The 26,516-nt window shown below is 50.5% G+C and overlaps 1 protein-coding gene across 3 annotated transcripts in view; it reads left to right on the forward strand.

Annotated features, from left to right (window-relative positions):
- CD82 (CD82 molecule) overlaps positions 1 to 6,890 on the forward strand; it is a 43,328-nt gene extending 36,438 nt beyond the window's left edge. For all 3 annotated transcript variants that reach the window (XM_084775614.1, XM_084775616.1, XM_084775615.1), the window contains 4 exons: positions 4,032 to 4,148; positions 5,215 to 5,418; positions 5,664 to 5,747; positions 6,052 to 6,890. In XM_084775614.1, the coding sequence (XP_084631740.1) occupies positions 4,032 to 4,148; positions 5,215 to 5,418; positions 5,664 to 5,747; positions 6,052 to 6,129 (483 nt within the window). In that variant the 3' untranslated portion in view covers positions 6,130 to 6,890. The remainder of the gene's footprint in view (positions 1 to 4,031; positions 4,149 to 5,214; positions 5,419 to 5,663; positions 5,748 to 6,051) is intronic.
- Positions 6,891 to 26,516: the final 19,626 nt, after the last annotated feature.

The raw sequence follows: 26,516 nt of genomic DNA on the forward strand, positions 1-26,516 counted from the left end.
GCAGCGTGTAGGGTCAGGTACTCATTTCTCCCGTGTGTGGCTTTTCTGGGACTCAGTCAGGGTACATTGCAATGCTGCTAGGTAGGAAGCTGGTGGCCTCGGCAGGGTGTCTGAGCCACCCCCACCACACCTCTAATGGAACCACCATTTTGTGGTGATGACAACAGCATTCTCTGGGTGGTCATCAACTCCATGTCAGGGACCAAGCTTGAACATAACTTGTTTTAGATGTACAAATACTTTCCATTCAATGAAACAGAGGTTCGCAAGAGCCAAGGTGACTTTGGCCATAATTATACACTCAGGAGCCTCAGAGTGACTTTCCTAGGGTCTTTCTGTCTGCTGTGTGTCCCCTCCCCCATCTGTGGTAGAAGCCCAGAAACCCAGCTTCTGAATCTACCTCTATCCCTGGATCATGACTGCCTAAAGAGTCAAGCCTTAGCTCTTTCCAGTGCTGTGTGCTCCACAGCCCTTCCTCTGCCACCTGACCACCTCAGGCTCCACACCTCACTCCTTCCTGCACAGAACAGAGGATCCCTGCATTGGAAGAGGTTCTGCCCCTGCACCCCTGAGTTGGAAGGAGCATAATTTTTCCTCCAGGCACATTGTTAATCACAACAGGAGACTAAATATCCCTTGGTGATGTTTATTTCTGCAGACGGGCACAGTTTGGGGAGGTGGTAGGACAGGGTTTCTGGGGCAGAGGAAGAGGCCTTCTAGAAGATGCCCAGCCCTTTCTCAAGGGTCTACTCAGAACTGATTCTGAGACCCTGGGCAAGCAAGTCTCTCGGTCTCTTTCTGTCCCAGCTCCCTCTTCTGTGGAGTGATGCTTCAGGCTGCTGGAGGTCTGTGTCAGGAGTGTGCTCTGACACTGCAGCTGCAGCCAGCTACTCAGTGATCGTTGGCCCAGAGTAGGACTAAATCAGTCCTGTGTAGTCCAATCTAGGACTTACAGGGACCAAGACCAGTGAGACTATGAACTGCGGTGAGCTGCTTGCGTTGAGAGACCCCTGCCCGGTGGCATGCTTCTGTCGGGGTTCTGTGCTCCTCTTGACAGGAAGCATTGACCATATTTTTCAGACCATAAGATGCACTTTTCTGCCCAAAAGTGTGTCTGTCAGGGTAGTGGTGGTGGTGGTGGTGGGGGGGGGGCGATTAAGGTGTGCCTTATAGTCAAATTGCTGTTTTTACTGTTTTTTTTTTTTTTAAACTGCTCTAAAAACTGGGTGCATCTTATGGTCAGGTGTGTCTTATAGTCCGAAAAATACAGTAAGCAGAGGTCAGGAAGGCACAGGGAAGAGTCTTAAGTTGGGTTCTGTGCTGTACTTAAAGTTCCTCCGCAAGTCAGACTCTGAAGCAGCACTCTACTTGGGAAATTAACAGTGCAGCCTTGAGTGAGAGTCTGGTGAGGTGGGGGCTGACCATGTAGAGGCCTCCTGGGTCTGGGAGCTGCACAGATCTGGGATGTAGGGTCTGCTGCCAGCTGTCTCTGTGACCAGGAGGCTTGCTCTCCTACTAAGTGGGGGGACCTGTGAAGTCAAACAGGCTCTGACTCTCAGATAGCCTGTGGTGGGTCTGATGCCCTGGGAAGACATGAGCTAGGGACATTGCCCTTTGTGGTCTCATTAGGAGGAATAGTGTGGCAAGTTGGGGAGCATGGTGGGGTAACACCATCCCAGGGACTGACCAAAGGGAATAAGAGACCTTTAATTAGCCATGAATCTCAGTCTCCAAAGCTCTGACAGAACTCACTCCCTTCCTGGTGCTGGCTCCACTCCTCTGTTGGTCTGTCCCCTCGGGTGGTTTGTCCCCCAGGGAACCCCTCCACTAACACAAGAGGCCCACACGCATGGCTGTACAGCACCAGGTGGCAGCTGGCAACTCTGACTCCGGCTGTGCCAGCCACATCCTGGACTACAGGATGGTGAGTGATTTCCATGGAAATCACCCACTCCGGTGGAAATCACCTAGGGCCTCTGTCACCTTTTGGTGTCTGTGACAGGGTTGTGGAGGAAGTAGGGAAGTCCGGCTGCCATGGCAACCACACTGGGAAAATACAGAGCCCTGTGGCCACAGAAAGGGGGACCTAATACAAGGAAAGATACAGCAATGGCTGGGAGGTGGGTTGTCAAGGCCGGGGGATTATCTGCTTACTAGGGACTAGAAGCTGGGCCCACATGATCAGGGCACCTGGACCCAAAACATGCAGGCAAACATCCCAGTTGTGGGGTGCACCAACTGCAGGAGCTTTTCTGGCCCCAGTTAAAAGTCTTCTGATTGATTGGCATGTGGTTGAATACAGAGGGAGCTTTGCAGGTGGAGGGGAGCGAAGAAGCACAAGTCCAAACTTTAGTTCTTGTATGTGGTTGTGACCTGGCTATGTTCACAAGCCTCTCTGGGCCTGTGGTGAGGAAACAGGGCCGGCTCCTGGGCCACGGGTCAGGTGGGAGGGTGAGTTGAGATAATTCAGTAAGCACATTCTATAAAAATAAGCCACCGTTTAGCTGTACACTGGAAAGAGTTGTTTTCTCTTTCTTTTCCTGTTGTTGTTTGTTTCTTTATTTGTTTTTAAGTCAGGGTCTCAGTCTAGACTGGTCTCAAAGTGGCTATATATAGGCAAAGATGACTTTGAGCTTGTCACCCTCCTGGCACCCTCTTGAGTTCTGGGGTGCCAGCTTACAGGAGTGGGCCACTGTGCCCAGTGTATGCAGTGCTGGGGATTTGACTCCAGCTCGACTTAGGCAAGTTCTGTATTGACTGGGCCACATCCCCAGCCCATGAGGTTTCTTGAAGATTATGCTAGGAGCCTTATTGGGAGCTAGGAATGCCAACATCCCTGGGCTGGTTCCCCAGGCTGAGCAGGAAAGTAAGTAGCTAGGAGTGCCCAGCTGGGAGGAGGTGGGCATCCTGGATGCGGCACTCACATGTCGGGAAGAGAGACACGCATGTGGTCTACCTCCGCACAGTGATATTTCTGGATCCCTCAAGGGTAAGCAGGTGACAGTAGCCAGCGTGTCCCAGCTGAGTGTTAGGGAAGCCTGCAGGAACTGCCCACGGGGTTCTTGAAGGTCTTGTTTCCACCCTTGCTGCTCTCAGCTGGCTGTTGATAAGAAGCTGTGAGGCCGTGGTCTCTGTTCTCTGAAGCTCCACTCCCCCACCCCCGCCTCACACCTGTGGGCTTCCTCACACCAGGTACCAGGGGATTCCCCCAGCTGGATGGGGACCACTAGTCAGAATATGAACAGTGAAGTCCCAGAGAGGGCTGCCATGGAGGGCCCTGCAGATCTGCACCCTACCCCTCTAACAGTTATGGGGAGGGGAGGACAGCTTGGTCGCATGGCTGAGGCTGAGGCAGGCTTCTGGTTGGTGGCCCTCTGCTGCCTGCTGCCTGTGGTCTTAGGGCTTTCCTGAGAGGCTACAGCCCGTACCACAAAAGCAAGAAATAGGACATGTGCTGCCTCTTATTTTTGCTCTCTCTAGGAGATTGGCCTTCAGCCTAGCTTCTGTGAAGATTACCACAGGGAAAGGGCGTTTATTATCTGGACCCACACACCTAGCTGCACCCTGCTTCATTCCAGCTGTTGGGGCTCTGTAGCCAGCACCCAGACTGTGCCCGCAACCTGACACTCCACCAGCTGAGAAAATAGCCTCTAAGCCCAAACAGCAGATGAACACTTGGTGCTAGCGGTTAACTCTTCAGGACAAGAGAGGCCAGGGAAGGGTGACAGAGGGGCAGAGTGTTCTGTGGAGCAGCCCTGGGGCCTTTGAGGAAATGATGTTTGACAGAGGAGCCAACCTTGCTCATATCCAGGGGCACAGCATTCTGAGCAGAGGGAACAGCAAACAGCACAGACAGCAAGAGGCCTTGTGTAAGGAAGCACAAGGTGAAAGAACAGGGAACAGGGGCTGGGAGGACCTGGGCAAAAACGATGTGGCCCTGGGATTGCTGTGGTGGGAGAGGCGGTGTGTTAACGTGCATAGCTGTGAGACCCAGGTTCAAGTCCAGTCTGACCCTGGTACTTCCTCTGCAGCTGAAGCAGGGGATGGGCAACGTGGTGATGGACATCATTAGGAACTACAAAGTCAATACCAACAGCAGCCATGAGGAGAACATGCAGCAGGAAGCCTGGGACTACGTGCAGGCACAGGTGAGGACAGCTGGTGGCAAGACACGATGGCACAACTGAAGTCTGGTGTCTGAGGTTGTGTGGCTGTGTTACCCTTGGGGACAGGCCATGGGTGCTCCCGGCCCTCAAGCACAACTTTGGAGACAGCTCCTGGGCCCACAGCACAGACTCTTGTTTGCTGGCCCTAGAAAGGTGGTCCCTTCCCAGTGTCACAGAACAAGTGAGGCCTGCCTCTGTCTGCTCACTGGGGCAGAGACCGTGGCACCCAGCCCTGGAGGCTCCAGCCTCTCTTGACAGCTGGGGAACAGGCTGGAGCTCAGCTTCTCCGCACATGCTTGGAGCGCCCCCTTCTGCTGAGCTTAGACATAGGAGATGGCCCAGAGGACACTTAGTCCAAACAACCCCCAGTCCCCCGCTGTGATTATCTAAGGGACCCAGGGAGAGCAGCTTTAGCTTCCATCCCAGAAAGGCTTTCCGCCCTCCAGATGGAGCATTTTGTCCCTTGAGACAACAGAAGTGATCCTGTCTCCTTTTTTCACTTTGGTGACCAGGAAGCCACACCAGACCTCAGCTGCTGGCAGGTAGCCCTGGCCTTGCCCGGGCTGTCACTGGGCTCTCTGGATTCATCTGGGAACACTGTCTGCTCCACCCCATTAGGGACCTTAGTTCCAATTCTTCCTTTGGGGAACCCTCATCTCAGCTTGAAGTGGCAAAACTGGGCTTTGAACCCAAGCCCCTGACCCCAGACCCCCATGCTCAGCCTTTGCCACCTGCCAGCCTCCCGTCCCACACACCTGTGCTGACCGCTCTTTCACTTGAGCTCCACTCCTCCACTCGCTATGCATATGCTAACTGCTTCCAATTCTGGCTCTGGGCTGCCTTTGTAGTTTGGCTGTTTTCTTGAAAAAAGCCTCTTGAAGTCCCTCCCGATGCACAGCACCAAAGTTCAGCCCACGGGTGCTGTGCATCTTCACCACCCCAGGGGGCACAGAGGTGGCCAGTCTGAGTCTCCACCTGGAGGTGGGCTGCTTGGGAGGGGGGCTGAATGGCCACTCAAGCAGCCTGTCCTCCCCCGGCCCCTGCACAGGTCAAGTGCTGTGGCTGGGAAAGCCCCTACAACTGGACAGAGAACGCCGAGATCAGGAACTTTACCGTGGCCACCTACCCCTGCTCCTGTGAGATCATGAAGGAAGAGGACAACCGGCTCATTGTGAAGAAGGGTTTCTGTGAGGTCAATGGCAACAGCACCCAGGGCGAGAACCTCCCTGAAGAGTGGCCTGTGTACTCGGAGGTGCGTGCACAGGGCTGGCAGCCCAGAGCTGGACTCTTGCCTCTTGAGAGGCACAGGTGTACCAGTCTCTGGCCTTGCCCAGGCTGTCCCTCAGGCCTTCTTCCCTCGTTACTCCCTTCCTTCCAATCATTTGCTCACACCGTCATCACAAGGGCACCAGGGGGGTCTGCTCACAGAACAGGGAGCCCATGGGCAGGCCCCCTGCACCTGCGCGTGGTGGGGGCTGATGTGATGTCTTTCCACAGGGGTGCATGAAGAAGGTGCAGGCGTGGCTGGAGGAGAACCTTGGCATCCTCCTGGGAGTGTGTGTCGGTGTTGCTGTCATTGAGGTCTGTCCCTTCCCTCTCCTTCAGCTTTCCCCTGGGCTTTGCTTCACATACTCCTACCCCACCCCCACCCCACCCCCACCTCCACAACCCATTGTCCCTGAATTACTGTTACCCCGTGAAGTGAGTGATCCGCGGGCTTCTAGAGGTGCCCTGACTTCATCCCACCTGCCTGTGTGACTTCAGATAGGGCACTGGCCCTCCCAGAGCCTCCTTCAGCAGCCTGTCTGCCTCAGGGTGGAGCTGGATGGTGGGATTCTGAGACTTGGGCCACTTGGTCATTGTGACTTTCATCTGTCCTTAACAGCTGCTCGGGTTGCTCCTGTCCATCTGTTTGTGCCGGCACATTCATTCTGAAGACTACAGCAAGGTCCCCAAGTATTGAGGCTACTGACATCCCCACTGTCCTGTGTCTCTCCATCGTCAGCCTCCTATGAGCCTTTCTGGCTCTTTACCCCATGGCCTGTGCTCCACCTGTCACTAAGGCCTCTGGCCCATCCTGGGCAGGTTATACTAGGAACTTTCTGGACCTGGGCTCTTCTCCATGCCTCTGTGCTGCCAATATGGGGCCCTGGCTGTTCTGTAGCTCTTCCTACTATTGCCTGGGGTCTTTTAACAGCTTAAAATGACTCCCAGTTTTGATGTACACAGGATGACTGGGTGCCTACCCTAAAGTCATAGTGTATTAAAAAAAAAAAAAAGCAGGAAGGGTGGTTGTGGCACCCATGGCTGCCCAGGGACAGACCACAGGAAAGGTTAGTGGGTTACTTCCACTGTGACACTTTCTTTGTGGGTTTCCCATGTTTCTGTGGGAGACGAGTGGGGAGTCAGTCCTTCCCCACACTTGAAATAACCTTCCCAAGCTCAGCTCAGCAGGGGTTGGGGGACTGCCCCAAGCAGCCTCTAGTGAGCTTTTCCTTACTGAGGGACCATGGACCCTATTGCTTAGGGACGTGGGTCCTGCAGGTCTGGCACAGGACCCTGAGTTGTCGGTGGACAAAAGGATCTGGACTGGTGTTCTTGGCAGCTGTCCCCTATCCCATGGGCTAAGGGTGGGTGAGGCTGTGCCTTGCGGGGGAGGGGGAGGGAGTGGTTCATATGCTCATCTCTGAAATCAACTATTAAAGGAGGGTTTATAACAATTTAGCCTGAGGATGTGGTTTTCTGACCTATGGGATGAAGAGGATGTGAGGCTAACGGGAGGGAGACATGGGGATGAGCCTGAAAGCATGACGTGTGGTTCCTGTGTTAGAACTGATGCCAGTTCGCCCACACTGGTCCTCCTCAGAGATCCGGGTACAGGTGTTTGGAAATGGACTGTACAAAGTCAGGAAGCCACAGTACAGCGTGGCTTCATTCTGGAACATGGTAAGCAAGGCAAATAGGATGTGCATACTCGGGGTCTTTTGAAATGGACCGTCCTGCACAGACTCAGCACTCAGCCTGGACACACTCGGAGGACAAGAGGCATGATGAAGCCTTCACACAGGAGCAGATGCAAGGTGGGAGGGACGACCAGGTGGGCACTTCTCCGGTTCACCTGTGGGCTGGGAAGGGTAGGCTCCAGGGGAGGGACTTGCCTCCTAGTGAGCTACTCTCTAGGTTGTAGCGGAGGGTGGGGGAATGCTTCAGCAGTACCCACCAGGGGGCGCTGCTACCCCATTTTAGGAGCTTAAGGAACCAAAGGTTCCTGTTACCATGGGCACAAGGCCTGCCCCAAGTCTGGGGTTCTCAGCCAGTGGGGCCATTTAGGACAATGCAAACTCCTGGGCTCAAGAAGGAGTAAGGGTGTATCTTCAAAGCTGGAGGTGACAAGGAATTTGCGAGCCAGGAAGTGGGTCTTGAGTTGACTTAAACTAACAGGATCTGGTGAGACTGAGCCATGGTGTGAGCCAAAGAGAAGAGTGAGCAGGATTCAGCCAAAGAGCCTGGTCCTGGGACTGAGAGGGTTAAGAGACTTTCTGAACCTGCCAGAACCCCTGGGGCACCCTGGCTTGGCTAAGGTCCCAGGAAGCCTTGGTTCCCTGAGTGCTTCAACCACTAGGGTTCATATCTCTCTCTGTCTCTGTTTCTGTCTCTGTCTTTGTCTCTGTGTCTCTCTGTCTGTCTGTCTGTCTGTCTGTCTGTCTGTCCGTCCGTCCCCCCCCCCTCTCTCTCTCTCTCTCTCTCTCCTGTGTGTGTGTCTGTCTGTCTCTGTCTCTCTCTGTCTCTCTCTCTGTCTCTCTCTCTCTGTCTCTCTCTCTCTGTCTCTGTCTCTCTCTGTCTCTCTCTGTCTCTCTCTCTGTCTCTCTCTCTCTCTCTCTCTCTCTCTCTCTCTCTCTCTCTCTCTCTCTCTCTCTCTCTCTCTGCAAGGGTTTAGCCAGGCAGTGTGGGGCCTTGTTTGGGACGTGGAGTGACCATTTACCATGTTCCAGGGGCTGGGGATCTCTGAATAATGCTGGCCCAGCCTTTTCCATTGACATTGATAACCTTCTTTGCCCTGCAAAGTGTCACATTAAAATATAAAGCTGGGCATAGTGGTTCACCTTTAATCCCAGCACTGGGAGAGGCAAGAGGATCTCTGCTAGTTTGAAACCAGCCTGGTCCAAGTAGTAAGTTCCAAGACAGCCAGGGCTACATAGTGAGATTCTGTCAAATTAAAAAGCAACGCAAAAAAAAAAAAAAAAAAAAAAAAAAAAAAAAACAAAGAACCCAAAACCAAATCATAAAACATTACAAGAAAAATGTATCTTTGAGGAAGTATGGGTGAAATGAATAGCCCAGTGGCCTATCAGGTAGAAAATGCATACAGCATATATACACCACTCTACATAGCTACATCCTCGACAGACATCACCAGTCAATCACCGATCCCATTTTCTCAGCCTAGGCGCTCTCTGGACATACTTAATGGCCTACATCACTTATTGTGGCCTTAGATTTCTCAGCTCAGCACTATCAATCAATCTTTTGGAACTCAAAAGTGAAAACATTTGTCCTCCCTAAGCTTTAGGGGTTAAGATATACCATGAAGTTCTACCTCTGAGCTTCCTGGTGGAAAGCAAAAGGGGGGAAGCTTTGTCAGTTTCAGAGATACTCCTTCCTGTCCCTGTTTTTAGTGTTAGGGAAGGTGTGACTACCTGGACTCCCGACCTAAAGGCTACTACTCCCTGCTCATCCCTAACCCCTGACAACTTTTCTGTCATTGGGCCAAAAGAGGAAAAAAGGGAGCCTGCGGTGTGCACAGCTATGTGCTACCCACAAGCAGCAGGCACAGATGCTCTTCTGTTTGCCAAGGATGACCTGGGAAGGGCAGTGGCTGATGCAATGGGGTCTCAATTTCACTCGGCAGTTAGTGTTGAAACAGCATGCACCAAGATCTCTGTTTCACGGATACTGAAGAGCTCGAGGTGAATAAACTCGGGGTACTACCCAAGCAGGGTATGGGGGGAAGGGGTTAGGAACGTTTGATCGTTTTACTGCATGGTGGGGTTATAACAAGGCCACCTAGCCTTGGCCCTTGAAAAAGGTGAAAGGCAGCTAGTGGGGAGGTAGCCGTGGCCTGTCTCCGGGTGGCTGACCATTCTGTAAGAGAGCATGCAGGGCAGGATGGGGGTTCTAGCTACACCAGTTTAGTTCTGAGCTACATCAGGGACCTGCATCAGATACGGAGAAGTGGGGGTCAAGCTGGTCTTGGGTCCATGTGGAGCCTGAAAAAGGTCTGATTCCCTAGGCCATGGGGAGGGAGGTTGGAAGTAGCCCCTGCTGCTCTGACAAGTGGCTGCTGGACTCAGAGAAGGCTACAGGACCCTGGGTGGGGTTCTTAGGGTCTTCCTTTCCTCCCTCCCCCCAAGGCTTTGGATTTAGCAGGGTGGTGTGAAGCCCTCTGATTGGCAATCCCAATCAAACTCAAACGGTGTACCCATTTCCCTTGGCCCCACCCATCCTGTAGTACCCCAGGATGAGTAAGCTAGTCCAGTCTGTGGAAGTTGGGGTGTAGGAATGCCAGGGTCTGTGGAGGGTAACTGAAGGGCGGCTGCCAGGGAGGCAGCAGACTGTTCCTACTCTGCAGTTCAGCCTGTGGGGAGGAAGGAGTTCCAGGTTGGAGTCTTTGCCTGGGGTCCCTTAATCCCCTGGGGTTGGAAACAGTGCACAGGGTGGGTCTCTTGTTCCATGCCACAGTGTCTCCTCAGCCTCCCTTTGGCCTGAGTGTAGGGAAAGCTGAGTGTAGGTACTGGACTGTCCAGGAAGCTGAGACCACACACATACACACACACACACACACACACACGCGAGAGGCAGTGTAGCTTACGGTAGGCTCCACACTGAAAAACACTAAGAACATGCCAAGGTCATGGGATAGGGGTACAGCCCAGGCTGACAGCTCTCACCTGCTCACTCTACCTTAAACCTCCTGACTAGAGGGCACCAGAGCCAGGACAGTAGCCACACTTCTGGCTTCAAAGGCCTCCTGAGCTTCTGCCCCTGCCAGGGATGGAGGTGACAGTCTGAGAAATGCCCGGGTGATTGGATGACCCATATGTTCTCTGTCCACCCCTGCCTGCACTCTGGGGCAATCACTCCATAGAGAACCCTGGAACTAGGAAAATTGGGGATCAGAGGCTTCAGCAGGCCCCAGACAGACATTGCGTCTGTCCCACCCACCTCAGCCTTCAGCTCTGCCTACCAGGAGGAAATTTGGGGTTTCACTGAACCTGGGAAAACCCCAGACTGTCATGCTGTCAAGCTATGAGCCTCTTCTGTGTGAAATCCAGTCAGTATGAGCTCTCGTTGCAAGCCTTTCCCGCCCCATCATCCTTCCCTTCCTTTCAGGCCTGTGGAGCTCTATCTGGAGGGACCTGACCTCAGCTGGCCCCCTAAACCCTGAGGTGCCCTACTCTAGAACCTGGGGCTTTAGCCCTCCAGATCCACTCTTTGACTGGGCTGACAAGCTCTCTGTGCTCCTGTGAGGCAATCAGCCACCTCCAGGCTGCTGTCCCTCCTGCCATGGTCCAGCCTAGGTAGATGCTGGGCAGAAGACTGGCACAAGGGCATGCTGGGTAGAAGGAAGAAGGGTGTCCTTGGTAATACCCAGTCATGCCTAGGCCAGGCAAAACTGTGACTCCTAGACCCTGGGGAAGCCAATGGGTCTTTGCTAGGGTGATGAGAGGCCTAAATGATGAGTGAGAAGGGAAATCTTGGATATGGGTTGGAGGGAGATGCAGAGGCTGAGGGGATGTGTTCGGGGCACTTCAATGGCTGGTGTAGAGTTATTTCAGTCTGACAAGCTGGCATGGCCAGTAGGGAGGAGTTATCCTAAATGCCGGGCCACGGTATGTGCACACACCTCCCCCCGCCTGCCCACCTGTGTGCCAGTTCGTTGAAACTCCTAAGGTCTCAGTCCATTCCCAGCTCCTCCCTGCAGACCAAGCTGTGAACTGCAGTGGGAGGGCCCTGCCAAAGTGGAGTGCTGCAGATGCTCCTCATTTCCCGGACTTCCTAGTTTGGTGTGTCACTTCCATAGAGCAGTGACGGAAGGGTATATATGGGACATAGGCCCTGGGTCATCCCATCACCAGGGCATCTCCTGGCTAGGGCTGGCACTCCTTTCTGCCTTGGGAGTTTCTGGCTCTTCTTAGGGGTTTTTTCCATTCATCCCATGAGTGCTCACTGGAAACTAATGGGATTGTATCTTAAGAATATAGCTATGGGGCTAGTAAGATGACTCAGCACAAAATGCTGTTGCTGAACAAAGAACGATGCAATCCTGTGTTTGATCCCTGAGAACTCACAAAAGTAGGAGGAAAGCATCAACTCCATGAAGTTGTCCTCTGGCCTCCCATATGCCACCTTGTATGCACGCCCCACCCCCTACCCTGATAATAAATGTTAACACCTACAGGAGCTGGAGAGTTGGCTCAGTGGTTGAGAGCACTGGCCACTCATGCTGGTGTTTGGGGTCTGTGCTGCTGCTGGAAGCCATGTTGATAACTATGGACGGTGGTGCTGTGGAGGATCATGGTGGTGTCTGTGATCTGCTGTAGCTGAGGGCCATGTTGTTGTCCATGGGCCAGTCTGCCACCAGAGGCTATGTGGAAGTCCATGATCCATGCTCACACTGACTATAGAAGGCATGGAAGCTATTTTTGAAGTGTTATTGATGACTGCAGACTTACAGTTGAGAAAGAAGGACACAGAAGGCTTCTATAACCACCCTTACCACCACCGCCATCACCATCAGCACAACCACACAAATAACAGCCTAGACAGGAAAGCATTGAAGAGAACTCTTAAAATTTTGTGATAAGGATGCTGAAGTGTAGCTTTCCACAACTGACGGCTTCTGGTGGGGTGTGTGTGGAGAAGAACTCAGTTTTCTTCAGGGGCTGGCCACTGGGTGTTTGGCCATGCTCCAGTGAGTATATGGGTAACACAAATTGGGTTTTTTCTTTCTCCTCCTCCTCCTCCTCCTTCTCCTCCTCCTCCTTCTCCTCTTCCTCCTTCTTGGAGGAAGATAGATCATATAAGTGGGGAGAGCAAACCTGGGAGGCCTGGGAAATGAGTGTGATCCAGGTGCCTGATGTAAAATTCCTAAATAAAAATATGTTGGGAGAAAAAGATCACTGGCTCTTCTTCTAGACCCACACAGTAGCTTACAGCTGTCTGTAGTTCTACTCTCAGGGGCTCTAACGCCTTCTTCTGGCCTCTGAGGGCACTGCACACATACAATGCAGAGACATACATGCAGGCAACACAAAAAAATAATAAAATACTTTTAAACAACAGCACTGTGAGATGAGAGTGGGCCTGGAGAATAACAGCATCTGTCTAGCATATATGTGGCTCCGGGCTCCATCCTCAGCACTCCACAGAATAAAAGAAGACAGAAGCAGAAAGCCCTTTCCCCAGCCCACATTGCCCTGTCCTAACCCACATAAGGATCCTTACATGTATACCTAGACATGAGTATATCCACATGTCACAAGCCTGGGACAGGCACACCTACCCACCCACACAAAGATACACCTCAGCATTCATAGGCCAACTGCTGTGAGCAGGGCAAAGCCAAGTGCACTATGGGACACCTCAGGGCATCCTGGGGAAGGAAATAGAAGAATGGAGAGTGCCTATAAGCAGGAAGGGGGGAGTGCTAGTCACACTATCCCCCCCACTACCCCCACTGAAATCAAGAATGTCAGGTCAAAAGAGCCCCTGTTCCCAGGGCTTCAGGACAGGATAAACAGCTTCATTGTGTTTTGATCTTGTAAGGGAAACAAAGCTGTAACCCAGCGTGACTCGGGGAGCACACGAGGTCCCACATATGCTTCCCAAGCAACCTTGGTGCAACTTCCTGAGAACCCCTCGCACCAGTGGTGCATCCTCTCCTGCAAGTGGCCCTCCCATGACTGAACAAGGTCTCTGAGGAGACAAGGCATGGACCTTCAGGAGAGGAACCACATGTCCCAGAGGCAGGGGAGCCTGAGAGAACAGAGCTCTCCCCAGGTTACCTTAAATGCCTCTGGCAACAGCCTCTGTCTGGGAGCAGGATAGACCTTTTGGCAAGATACTGAGGGAAGCAAGAACAGCTAAAGCCTGGGGCCCATGAGCAGGGTGGACGGAAGATGGAGGAGCCCTAATCCAGCATGTGGTAGCACCATACCCACCATATCACGACTAGGTGGACTCCTGGGGACTCTGCCTCAGGGTCAACGCCCTTTTCATCAGGCCTCAAGACCAGCAGGAATTGAAGATCTTGTTCAGAAAAAGAATGGAGAAGCTAGGCCTTTTGTGAAGTGGCACATCCAGTAAGGCCCAGCTCTCCATCCATAGCTTTGTGCAGTAACTAGTACCAAGTGTCTACTCATACCCGGCGTGAAAGGAGCCCAGGCTCACCCCAGACGAGCACGGAACAGAGAAAGCAGCAGTGGGAATTAAAACTCTTTCTCTGATAAAAGGAAGCCAGTCCCTAGGCTAGCTGCCATCACCTGACTGTCCCAAAGCCTGGGATATTTCAAGCTACCACTTTATCAAGATGGGAGGACATGGGCGGGTCAGGAGCAGGCACAGGAACCAATGAAAATCTGAATGCAAATGAGGCACTTCCTACTACTTCCCCCCCAGCTCTCTGATCTGTGCACCTGGCAGGAAGACCTTTCTGAAGGGGCCAGGGAAACTGTCTGCAGCTTAGATTGACCTACCGAACTGCTTAGTTCAGGATGAGCTAATGATTTACTTATCCAGCAGCTAAGGACAAGGGTCATCCAGGTGTGCTGTGCAGACATCCTGCTTCTGAGGATTTGAGCATAGGGTTGACTAATGAGGGATGGGGTCACCGGGTCCCCATGACTGCACTGGGGGATGTTCATGCCTGTTCTGTGACACTATCTGCTTTTCATCTCTTACGGAGTCAGACACTAGAAAAGCTCTTCTGGGGGGTGGAGAAAAGGGACAGAGAGGGTGGCTGAGGGGCTACTACCCTGGCAGGAAGATACAAGTTTTACCCTGTGTCTGGGCACTGTGCTCAGCTGTTGGCAAGAGTAGCTACCCTTATACAGTTCTGCATTTCCGGTCAGCACAATGACTCTGGCCAGCTCCTCTGGGACTTGGCTGGGCTTCTGACTTGATTTGGCCAGCTGGATATGGAGAAGAGACAGTGTGCCAACTCTAAGCCAAAGTCTCAAGTGGTTGTGCGCACCCACAGAGGGAGGGGGAGAAGAGAGAGAGAGAGAGAGAGAGAGAGAGAGAGAGAGAGAGGCAAGACAAGACACTCACAGAGAAAGACACCACAGAGAGACAGAAAGCAAGATTAGTGATGGGTAGGGGCTCCCATCACTTGGTCCAGGCAGCAACATCCCAACCTCAGCAGAGCCACCTGCTCACTCACAGCCACTTGTAGCCACAGGTGCAAGTGAAAGCCAGCAGTGCCTGTAGCTGACCTGCATAAACAGTGGTTCTCTTGTGCCTAAAACTTGAAGGTCAGTTATTCCACCCTGGCCACTAACCAATCTGATGGTGACCTCAGATAACAGTAATGACAGCTCGCTTCTGAGCCCTTGACAGATGGAACCTCATCTCAGCCTTCCAGGCAGTTCCTCTCAGATAAGAGTCAGGAAAGCAGGCTCGAGGCAGGGGACAGTGGTCCAGGGCTAGACTGAGGGCAGTCAGAGGCAGAGTGGAGCCAAGGCGCCCATCCTCACAGACTCATTGTCTGTCTCCTTCGGACAAACCTTAATGTCAGAGAGAAGCAGCGGTGTGGGAGCTGACGTCATTTGGAATGCTCTCAGTCTCCCGCTCCCTGTTCACTCTGAGCCTCCCCAGCACTCCCGTGGCCAGCTGGGGTCTCAGATGCCGTGTGCTTCTTCCCTGGGAAGAGCATGGGCGACATCCGTTCCAGGCGTTGGGGCTGTTTGCTTCCTTCCCACCTTCTGTTTGATGAGCAAATATATATCCAGGGGCTCCTAAAGGCTCGTTGTTGGAATGATCTTTATTTTATCTTTTTACTTATTTTGGAGGGGGTGGAGGAAGAGAGTTGATACAGGGTCTCACTATGTAGCCTTGGCTGGCCTGAAACTTGCCATGTAATCCAGGCTGGCCTCACACTGGTGGTGACCCTCCTTCCCCCACTTCCGAAAGTTCTAGAATTGTAGGATGCAGCACCAGACCCAGTTGAGACCGTTCCCTCTTTAGTGATGAATTCTCTGTATTCCTATTATGTGCCAAGCCCTCTGTCATTGCTGAGGTCTTCTCACCCAGGCTGGGAAGGCTAGGACACCCCTGCTTTACAGGTGAGAAAATGAGGGGGGCGGAGCTCCAGAGAGGTACAGAACTCTCCTAATAAAAGTGGCTCACCCAGGCTCTGCCTCCAGTTCGGCTGACTTCAGGCAGGTGCCTTTGCCCCTGGTCATTATAGCGGTGGCTTTTAAAAAAAGACATTGTACCTTTAGGGATGTAGCTCATCTGGCAGATGTCCTTCCTAGCCCTGGGTTTGATCCCCAGCACTGCATAAGCCGGGTGCGGAGGCGTATGTCTGTGGCAGGAAGACTAGATATTCAAAGTCAAGCTTGTCTACACAGCAAGTTCAAGCCTGGGCTTACATGATACCCTGTGTCAAATAGGAAGATAGATAGATGATAGATAGATAGATAGATAGATAGATAGATAGATAGATAGATAGATATTAGATTGGTAGAGAGATAGAAGATAGATGATAGATAGATGATATATAGAATATAGATGATTGATAGATAGATGATAGAAAAATGATTGATAGATAGACAGACAGACCAGGAAACTTCTCCAGACTCTATGTGTGTTGTAGGCAGGGGGGCTGGAAGGCTGAGAGGAGAAAGATGCTGCTGGACAGTGTCTCCTGACCTCAAGTGCCAGCTGGCTCTTTGCCAGATTGCTGACTTGCAGGGTGGTACAGAGAGTTCCATGGCTGAGAAAGATGTGCACTTGCTGAAGGAGTGAGAAATAGCCACTGCTCCATCCTGCTAGCTAAAAGATACAGGCATAGCTATCCTTCACCCTGCCCCCCCCCCAGCCCCCGCATGCCGCCTCTCCCCTCAGCTGCTCACATTGCCATCTTTCTCCACAGGCTGTAGGTACCAGCCCCTTCCCTCCTGCCTGAACATGGGGGGGGGGGGGCGCATGCAGGGAGTTTCCAGAATGCCTTCTAACTTTCCAAGTGACCATATCCCCTAACTTGTAAGATCCAGAGGCCACCCCAAATGCCTTGCCAGTCAGTGCCTTATCAATAGGAATGTGGCTGCTGGTGGGTCTAAAATTCTGAATGTAAATCAGTATCTATCAACTTAAAACATTTATCTAGACCTAAAAACATCTTAACCTCTAAACAATTAAGCTTAATTGCAAAACTAAACTACCTGGTCTTCAACTCCATCAGAGACTTGAGAAGGAATAATATTAATTAGAGTACACTGAAAATACAGGTTAGCAGCTTACAAAATGAAAAAATTGACAGGAAAGATGTTTTCTTCAAGGTTGCTAAATACAAATAGCCAAAACAGTGTGAATGTAACATTAATATAGTTCCTGATTGTCTCATGGTTCTTCTTGTTGTGTGTAGTTTATTGTATAATATAAATGTATATGTAAAAAAGAAAAAAGTAATAATGAAACTATTAAAAGAAAGAAAGAATGTGGCCTCTGTGTCCCAAAGGCATTGCACCAGGAGCAGAGGGAGAGTTACAGGGAGGAGGCTGGCTCTTGAGGGTTTCCCAAGCAATGAGGGAAGTCCTAGTCACATACTGTTATCTTTCCTGGGACGCTGGGCCTTTAATTAGTGGAGAGCCATTAGCTAAGCCACTGTCCTCTCTACCTTCAGTTTCTGTTCCATTACATTTTTGAGACAGCCTCTTACTGTGTAGCCCAGGCTAGCCTCGTACTTTATTATACATCTAGGCTGCTCTGAAATGTGTTCCAAACTTTCTTCCACCTTCCAAGTGCTGGGATTAGAGATGTGAGCCACCTCACTCAGCTACCTTATCTTTAAACTCTGGAGCCTGGTGGGCACCAGGCAACAACAGTGTGTGCTGCATACCCCCCATGACACCTCCACCTACTTGTGCACAAGTCTGGGCAACCTTGACTTCTCACAGATGAGAGAGAGCAAGGTTGCACAGCTCAATGAGTCTATGCTTCTCAGGAAGTAGCCACAGACTTTGGACTCAGCCATCGTGACCTCCTTTCTCGGTCTAAGCCTTATGCCTGCCAGCCTACCCGCCCCAACAGGCCACATTTGCAAATGGGCAGACTAGCTCTCACATCACTTTGCTTCCTGCTGTCCTGGGTTACGTTGTCAGGTCCTGGATCCACAGTAATCTCCCTCAGCTTCCTCCCTATGAATCCGCCTTCAGGAGCTCCTGTCCACCCCTGAATACACAAGCAGCCTGGCCTGGCCTCCCTGTGATGAGTGTCTCTCATCTGTCTGCCAAGTGAGCCACGAGTTCGAATCTAAACTCAGCTCTCCTTGCTGGTTCCTCCTTTCAAAACTGGACCTAATCCTGGCCCTGCCCTGCAGGGCAGCCACAGGACACCTCCAGTTCCTGAGCTCACCGGCCAAGAAAGGTCCAGAGAGGCTGCTCCGTGCAGAGTCAGCCATGCTTGCCTCCAGCCTTGTCCTGGACTTCTTACTCTCTGATGGAATCTAGAGGCCCTGGAGGCTAAAAGGGCTTCTAGTTTGTGTTTTGTCCCTTCCCCCTACACTCAGCTCGCAGCACAGGGACTGACATGTAGTGAGCATTTAATAAACATTGTGGAAGTGAGGGAGAAAGGGAGGGAAAGAGGGAGAGAGGGAGGGAGGGAGGGAGGGAGGGAGGGAGGAGGGAGGGAGGAAATATGCCCATTCTCAGTCCTGTATTTCCTGCCCTTCTTAGAGACCTGGGTCCTTGATTCAGGGGTTCAGGGAATCAGCCTTTAGTAAGCACCTGCTGGTATAGACACACAGGTGATTTAAGACATGCTGCCAATGGATGTGGTGGCTCAGGCCTGTAATCTCAGCTACTCTACTCAGGAGCTAAGGCATGGGGTTATAAGTTCAAGGTCAGCCTGGGAAACTCGGTAAGACTATCATCTCAGAATAAAATGTATGTATTTTCTAAATGTTTAAATGCCTGAGGGTGGGGCTGGAGAGATGGCTCAGAGGTTAAGAGCACCTACTGCTCTTCCAGAGGTCCTGAGTTCAACTCCAGCAACCACATGCTGGGCTCACAAGCATCTATAATGTGAACAGATGCCTTCTTCTGGCCTGCAGGTGTACATGCAGGCAGAGCACTATATACATAATAAATAAATAAATAAGTAAATAAATAAATAAATAAATAAAATAAATCTTTTTTAAAAAAATGGTTGAAGGTGTAGCTCAGTGGTAGAGCAATTGCCTGGCATGTGGGAGGCCCTGGGTTCTGTCTGCTGCCAAGGTTGGTGCCAGCATGTCTCCTGACTGAGTGGGAGGGCTTCTGAAGGAGGTGTCATAGGGGCCAGCCTTGAGGGGAGATGCTGGTTGGCCAGGGGATGAAAAGATGGAAGAGAGGAAGATCTGGGTCCTGTGTATTGGGATGTCCTAAAGCAAAAGGACACTCCTGGACCAGGCCCTGGTTCTCCTCTGTCTGTAGACAGCAGAGGACAGCTTTCCAAAATCACCAACTTAGAACAGAGCCATGGCCTGTGCCTAGGCCCGAGTCTGGAATGGAGGAGGCCTCTGAGCTCTGGCAAGACAGCTGTCTGGGTAATCCACAGACAGACTTATAGCCAGGCCTTAGGGCTCTAAATCAACAAAGGTGCCTTGGGACCCCAGAAAGGGAAAGAGGCTGCCTGTGCAGAAGTGGGGTGATGTGGTGGGGAGTTAGATATCCCTTATAAACCTGGGTCTCATGAAGCATAACATTGAGGAAAACTTCTCCAAAGTAGAGTCTTTGTTCACACCAGAGTCTCATATGTGTGTGTATGGAGGGGTGTGTGTGTGTGGTGTGTAGTCATGAGCTTGAGTCTACATGAATATCACATGGCTCTTGAATCTGTGCAGAAATGTTGATACTTCTGTGTGATGAGCACCTAGTACAGATGTAGAGTAGATGCTCAACAAATGAACAGAGGTTCCAGTGCATCTGCACATAACCATCTCCAGACTCCTGAGTCAAGAGGACTCACTGAGAGCCTCAAGGCTCTGCCCTGGACCACACTCGCTCCTAGCTGTGAACAGACAGGAAGAAGACCACAGCATCTCTGCACTGACCAGGGTCCCCAAGAGTAAGGAGCAGTATCAGGAGACCCTGGAGGTGAAGAGAATTCTGAGAACCAATACTAGAACTAAGCCCAAAGCAGGAGGAATAGAAGCTGGAGGCTGAGGAAGAGAGCACGGAGGTATGGATGGGCATGGGTGAGGGGACAATTAGCATCTTCATAGGGTCACTGTGATTGCTGGAGCGGCTTGACTCAGAGCAGGGGGTTCAGTTTCAATGGCCATGTACACATGGCACAGTTGCTGTTCATGAAACAGAGCAAGACAGCAAGCTATGCCTCTGCCAGGGACAGAGGGATTTCTCACCAGATGTCACCACTAAAACCTGACCAGTCGAAGATAAACAGGATAGGCTGGTGATCCTAAATAAAGAAATCCCCCAAGAAAGGGAGGTCATGGGTGAGAGAGCAAGGGTCTGCATATGCTCTCAGGTTCCAGCTGGTGACCCTGAAGGAGAGCAGAGCTTCTGGCAGATGGGAGGCCATCATGGAACAAGAGCCACAGAGATGTCTGGGCTGAGAGGTTGGGTATTGAGCTGTGGGGACATATGTGCGGGGCCAGCAGCTAGTGAGGAGGAAAGGATGTCTGTGTGGAGAGAACTAGGGTGCTCCAGGAAGTGGCTAGAGTCACATGAGTGCCTCTTCCTCTGTTGGATTTGGTCAAGGTTCCCAATGGACCAGAGGAGATGACAGTATGTGTTGCCAGCAGGCTGGGGACAGCGTGGTGGAGTGGATAAATCTGTTTTCTATTTGCAACACCTAACAGATCAGGACCAGGAAGTGGCTCTGAAGGGAGGATGGACTGGGACCCCTGGGGCTCTTTAGAGTACAAGACCTGGATTTTTTTTCCCCCCTGTGGCTCAAAGATGAGCCTGGCCTATCAAGTTGTTTCCTCAAGCACAGCTCTTCCTCCTTCTACTCCTCTTCCTCCTTTTCTGTCTCCTCTTTCTTTTCCCCTTCTTCCTATGTCTCCTCTTCCCCATCTTATTCCTTTTCTTTCTTCTCTTCTTCTTTTTCCTCCCTCTCCTCCTTCTCTTTTTCCTTCTGTTATCCTTTCTCCTGTACCCCTGGGGTTACATCATCAAGCATGTTTGAGGGTGCTATAACAGAATATGTTCAGGCAGAAAGCTCAAGCATGGGGGAGCAGCTCCTGGGGTCACATACGGTCCTCAGAGTGACAAGCACAGCCCAATATTTCCAGATCCTGAGGAACTGAAGTGGCCACCCCATACCTCCCAGGAGGAGGACATCAAGGAAACAGCTTCCTTCTCACTTCCACCTTTCCTGCTATTTTGGAAGCACCCAGAGCTACAGTGTCCTAGGGAAGAGGGGCCAAGCCATGTACAAGACAGGGAGGCCATCTTATTTCCATCCGGATGCCTGAAGAGGGCAGCAGGTGTAGCAAGTACTGTGCCATGCTCACTCCCTGGGACCAGTTAGGTCGTTTTCATCATTAGCCAGTGTTTGCAACGGAGAGCAACCTAAGATGTTTTGTCATCCCACAGAGATCAGAAATCTCTTGGGACTGCTGGGTGAAAACTTCCTGAGAGGGACTCATAAAATAACACCAGAAGGCAGTGTGACTTTCCCCAGCTGCTTATGAGTCCAGCTCACACAACACTGTGAGTCTGTCTTTCTAGCCAGAATGTGCACTCCTTAGGGACCAGGGCCAGATACGTGATCTTCCTTCCTTCCACCTGACACTGAATTTTCTAAGGAGGTGGCTTGAGGGTCAGAGGAAGCCCAAGATCCCAGGCAGAGGAAGCTCTCTGCCCCATCCTTCCTGGTATCTCCAGCTGTCAGTCATGTAAATCAGTTAGACCGCTTTTGAGGCCATGGGGGAATGAACCAACAGTCAGACAGTCAGTCAGTCGGGCATTGATCAGAAGATGGCTGGCCACCAGCCTTGCCAGTCGGGCAGTCAGACAGTCTGAGAATCACTCTGCACGTAGTCTGTCTGGTCACCTTTCTCCACTGTCCCCTCCCAAGACACCAAGGGGAACTGTCCTCTCTGGAGTCCCCTTCCCTCCTCCCCCACTCAGGAGGCCCGTAGGGTCTGAGGTAGTCCTGGCTGGGAGCCCAGCCCTGTTGAGGACATGGACTTGGCAGCCTCCTGGCTAGGGCTTAGGAACTGCCCCTCCCCCACCCTCCCCCTCCCAAGGTGGGAATCCAGGCTCTGCCAAAGCATTACTAAGCTGTGGTGACGTCACCTTCTCTGTTCCCACCGCCCTTACAGCTTATCCTTCACTCTTGGCTGACCCTGTGAGGATGACACATTCCATGTGGGGGAGGGGACGTCCCTCCCCTGGGACATTCACAGAAGGTCCCCTCTCAGCTCAGCACAGGCAGACCAAGGGCTGCCTCCTGGGTGATGTTTTTGCAATGGAGTTGCTAGGCTCCAGCCATCATATCCCGTCCAATTGCAAAGTAGGATGCCTTCACTTACGAGAGGGTGGCTGGGATGGGTGACTTTACCTCCTGTGCTCGTAACAGGTAACAGTAACAGGCTCTTCCTTGGTCTGGGTGACAGACTGAAGGTAGATGAGTCCAGCTTTTGCCCCCATTTGCACAGGGACCCTCTGTTTACTTTGATTGCCTATGAGATGCTCACTCCTGCCTTCTCACTGCTGTCATGGTTACAAAGGACCGACCATTCAGCAGTGTGCTTACCATGCAAAGTCAACATTGACTTCCAAGGACCATGAAAGCCATCCCCTCTTGTGGGGTATAGCATGGGAGGTGGCGGGGGGTCCCAGGACACCACATGAAAACTCCCAGCATCATCTCTGCACCCTCAGTATGGTCAACACCTACCACCCCAACTCCCAATATGGATTTTTCCCCCTCTCAACCAAGGAAATTTCCAAGTGGAGGTTTATGCAGGATCAGCCTGCAAATGTAGCCCAGGCTGTTCACCTCACCCCCTGCCACCTAGAGTCTGACCACAGAAGTCAGAACATAGAGAGTTGGTTGCCTGGGAAGTTGGCCTCCATTCCAGCAGGAGGCCAGAACATGAGAGCCCCTGCTGGAGTGCTCTGTCCACTTCCCTATGGGGTGATCACTGAGCTGCCCCTGCGGCTGCTTCTTCTCTCATGGGTATCATTCAGAACTCTGCTCCAGCACGGCATGTCACAGTCGAAACACTATCCCCACTGACAGTACCAAAAATAGAATATGAGGGTACCTAGCTCCCCAGGATGGGAATCTATTAAGGAACATACACAGGGACCGGCCAGGCATGGGGGTGTCTCACAAGACTCTACCCTTCATGTCAAGGCAGTTGACAAACAGCCCACCACACTCAGGGGAAGTGAGGGAGTATGCCCACTTTAAGCACAGCATCATGGGAAGGGGAAATGAGCACAGAGAAACACAAGCCAGCCCTGAGGCCAGTGCGCCTTGCATGGATGCAGCCAATGGATCGTGTGCAAGCTGCATGTGGTCCCTCGTTGGTAATGTTCAAATGTGATAAAACAAAACAAAACAAAACAAAAAACACAAAAAACTAAACTAAAAAATTAGGAAAGCAAAGCAGGGAGGGCTAGGGCTACACCTTAGGGGTAGAATGCTTATCTGGCATGCACGAATTCCTGGGTTCAAGCTCCAGTGCTGGGGGGGGAAAAACAACAACAACAAAAAAACAGAACAACAAAGAAACCAGAACCAGTTCCTCTAGAGAGCTATAATATGAATGACTCTCACAGAGCGTGTGCCAAGAAATACAATATCCTGCTAAAAAATAAATCCTAAAACACACAAAGAAAATAGTCAAGCAAAAGACAGAAGAAGAATTGGGTGGCAGAATCAGACCAGGGGCAATGAACAAACTGTGATTAGATTCAAAGACAGAATCAGGGGTTTTGTTGTTTTTTGAGATACAGTCTCATTATAGCCCAGGCTAACCTTGCAGTCTTGATCCCCCTGCTTCTGCCTCCATTGTGCTGTGATCACAGGTATGCACCCCTGTGCCCAGCTCAGGGCGTTTTGGAAAAAAAAAAAAATAAGAGAGACTTGAAAAAACGAAGACGTAACAAGGGCCTGTACAAACAAAATGGCTTGGGAAATGAAGCAAATGAAGCTCCTGGAAATAAACATAATCTTTAAATTTTAAGAATTCAAAGTATGGATAGGAAAAAAAAAACCAAGTAAAGACAAAGACAAAATTGTCCTGACCATGGTTGAAAGGGAAAGAACGGGTGTGGTAAGAGGGCTCCTAAGAAGGCAGCAAGGAGAGCCCAGGGAGGAGGCGATGTCTAAAGGGATGATGATTGGCAGTTCCTAAAAACTGGAGAAAAACACCAGACTTTAGACCCAGAAAACCCAACACTTCTTAAAACAAACCTCTCAGCCAGTTGTGGTGGCACAAACTTATAATCCCACTAGTCAGGAGGCAGAGGCAGGAGGATCCCTATGAGTTTGAAGCCAGCTACATAGTGAGTTCCAGGCCAGCCAGGTCTAAGCAGTGAGACCATCTTGAAATAATCAAATAAAAGGCATCGAGGTAATAATTTAAACAACAACGACAAACAAACAAAACATGGGGCTGGAGAGATTGCTCAGCAGTTGAGAACACTAAGTGCTCTTCCAAAGGATCAATTTCCAGCACCTACATGGCAGCACACAACTGTCCATAAATCCAATTTCAGGAGACCCAACACCCTTACACAGACAAACAGTATTTTCCAGCATATAAGATGACTTTTAACCTTGAAAAATCCATGCCGAAGTCAGAGGTCATCTTATACGCCATGTCCTTACCTGTGCCTTGCTTCCCCTTGCTTCATGTCTGGCACATATAGTGGGGGGTATATGTGTTACTTACTCCTTTCTATGTGTTACACTGTATCCGTCTGCACATTTGCTTACACATCTACATATATTATTGGCTAGATTCTGCATATGAGGGAGAACATGTGGCTTGGTCTTTCAGATTTTTTGACCTCACTTAATTACTTAATTCCTGGAAACTTTTGTGACGATATTTTCTTTAGAGCTTAATAATGTTGCATGTATATGTATGTATATGTGTATATGTTTATATAATTTTCATTATACGTTACTCTATTGATGGACAACAAGATTGATTCAAATTCTTTGCTATTGTGAATAAAGCAGACACAAACATGAGAGTACAAATACCAGTAATACCTCTGTTAGGGAACTGAGTTCTCTGGTTATCTTGCTCTTCTGGCTGTAAGCCTGCCGTGGATGTTTTTGTTATTGTTACTGTTTGTTTGGTGGTGGATAAGTGGATTCAACAGTGAGATATAACAGCTTCCATTCCAAATGGCCGCTGTAACTGTAGAGACATTCATTATGATGTATAGACGTTGGGTCTGGTTAACTTTAGTGTGTGATGGTTTTACATTTGCAAGTTTTTTTTTATAATACAGTGTTTTTTTTTTACAAGTTCTTTGAAAGAGTCAATAAACAGGTCCATCAAGGATGTAGGAGCTAAGATCAGCATACAAAACCACTTTGCTTCTCCAGCCCTAACCTTGATGGACTTAAGATCACAGCTCCATTTACAGTGGCATCAAATTGAGAAAATACTTGGGAATACGCATGGCTAACAAAAGAAAGGCAAAGATTTCTTCCTAAAAACCACCAGCTACTGCTGAAATAATTAAGGCAAGCATAAATAGATGGAAATATCTCCTTTTCCCTACACTGGGAGATTGCACATTGTTCAGATGGCATTAGAGTCCAAGTTGATTTACACGCTCAGTGCGACTCCTATCAAAATCCCAGCAGGCTGTTGTTACAGAAACTGACAGGCTGATCCTAAAATGAGTATGGAAATTTAGGGGAAGGAGAAGAACTAAAACAAACTTGAAAAAGAACAAAGTTGAGGCTTGGCACTCCCCCGAGTTTAAACCAACTACGAAGCTGAAGTAATGAAGACAACGCGACTTTGGCAACGGCTGGATCAATGGAACAGCACTGAGAACCTAGAAATAAACCCGACAGGAGTGGAAAGGATGCCAAGGCAATCCGGTGGGCAAAGAACACTCTTTCCAACAAATGGTTCTCAGGCAACTGTCTATGAACACACAGAAGAATGGAGTCAGGTCCCTTCCTCAAACTGAGTACTAAAATTATCTGACGATTGTTCCCCAACCTAAATCAAAGAACTGAAAATTTTTAACACTTTTAAGAATGTGAAGGATTGCAGATGAAATCCTAAGAGGATCTTAACCCCAAAAGCACATAGAAAGAAAAAGTAGTCAAGAATGTCTGCACTGCGAAAAACACTATTAAGAAAGTTCGAAGGACCGTAGACTGTGAGAATGTGTTTGCACACACGCGACAGGAGCTAGTGCCAGACTGCTGGGACAAAGACCATCAAACTGAAAAATAGACAGAGGGGTTGACAGGTCAGATGTATTCAGGGCGGTGTGCTGGAGACCAGACAAAAGATTTGAAAATACTTTTCTTGAACCAAGCTATATGAATGCCCAATGGGCACATAGGGGTGGGGGTGGGACTAACATCATTAGCTGTTAAGGAAATGCAAAGCAACACTAATATGAAACATTACCACTTTACACCTAGTAGGATGGCTATAAAAAGGAGAGGGAGGAGGAGGGAAGGGAGAAAGGAGGAGGGTGGGGAGAGGGAAAGAAGAGAGGCAGGAGGCAGTGGTGGTTTGAATGACAATGGCCCCTATAGGCGCATACATTTGAATACTTGTTCCCTAGTTGGTGGAACTTTTGGGGAAGGATTAGGAGATGTGGCCCTACGAAGGAAGTGAGTCGCTAGGGGTGGGCTTCAAGGCTGAATGTCTTTAGTCATCAGAGAAATGCAAATAAAACTGACTCTGAGAATCCATCTTACATCCATCAGAATGGCTGAGATCAGAAATTCAAGTGACACCACATGCTGGCGAGGATGTAGAGAAAAGGGAGCACACCTTCATTGCTGGTGGGAATGCAAACTGGTACAACCACTTAGGAAATCTATCTGGCGCGTTCTCAGAAAACTGGCAATCGAGCTTCCTCAAGACCCAGCTATTCCACTCCTTGGAATATA

The sequence above is a fragment of the Acomys minous genome (genome assembly GCF_964271855.1).
Source record: "Acomys minous genome assembly, chromosome: 3".
Classification (NCBI taxonomy): Eukaryota; Metazoa; Chordata; class Mammalia; order Rodentia; family Muridae; genus Acomys; species Acomys minous.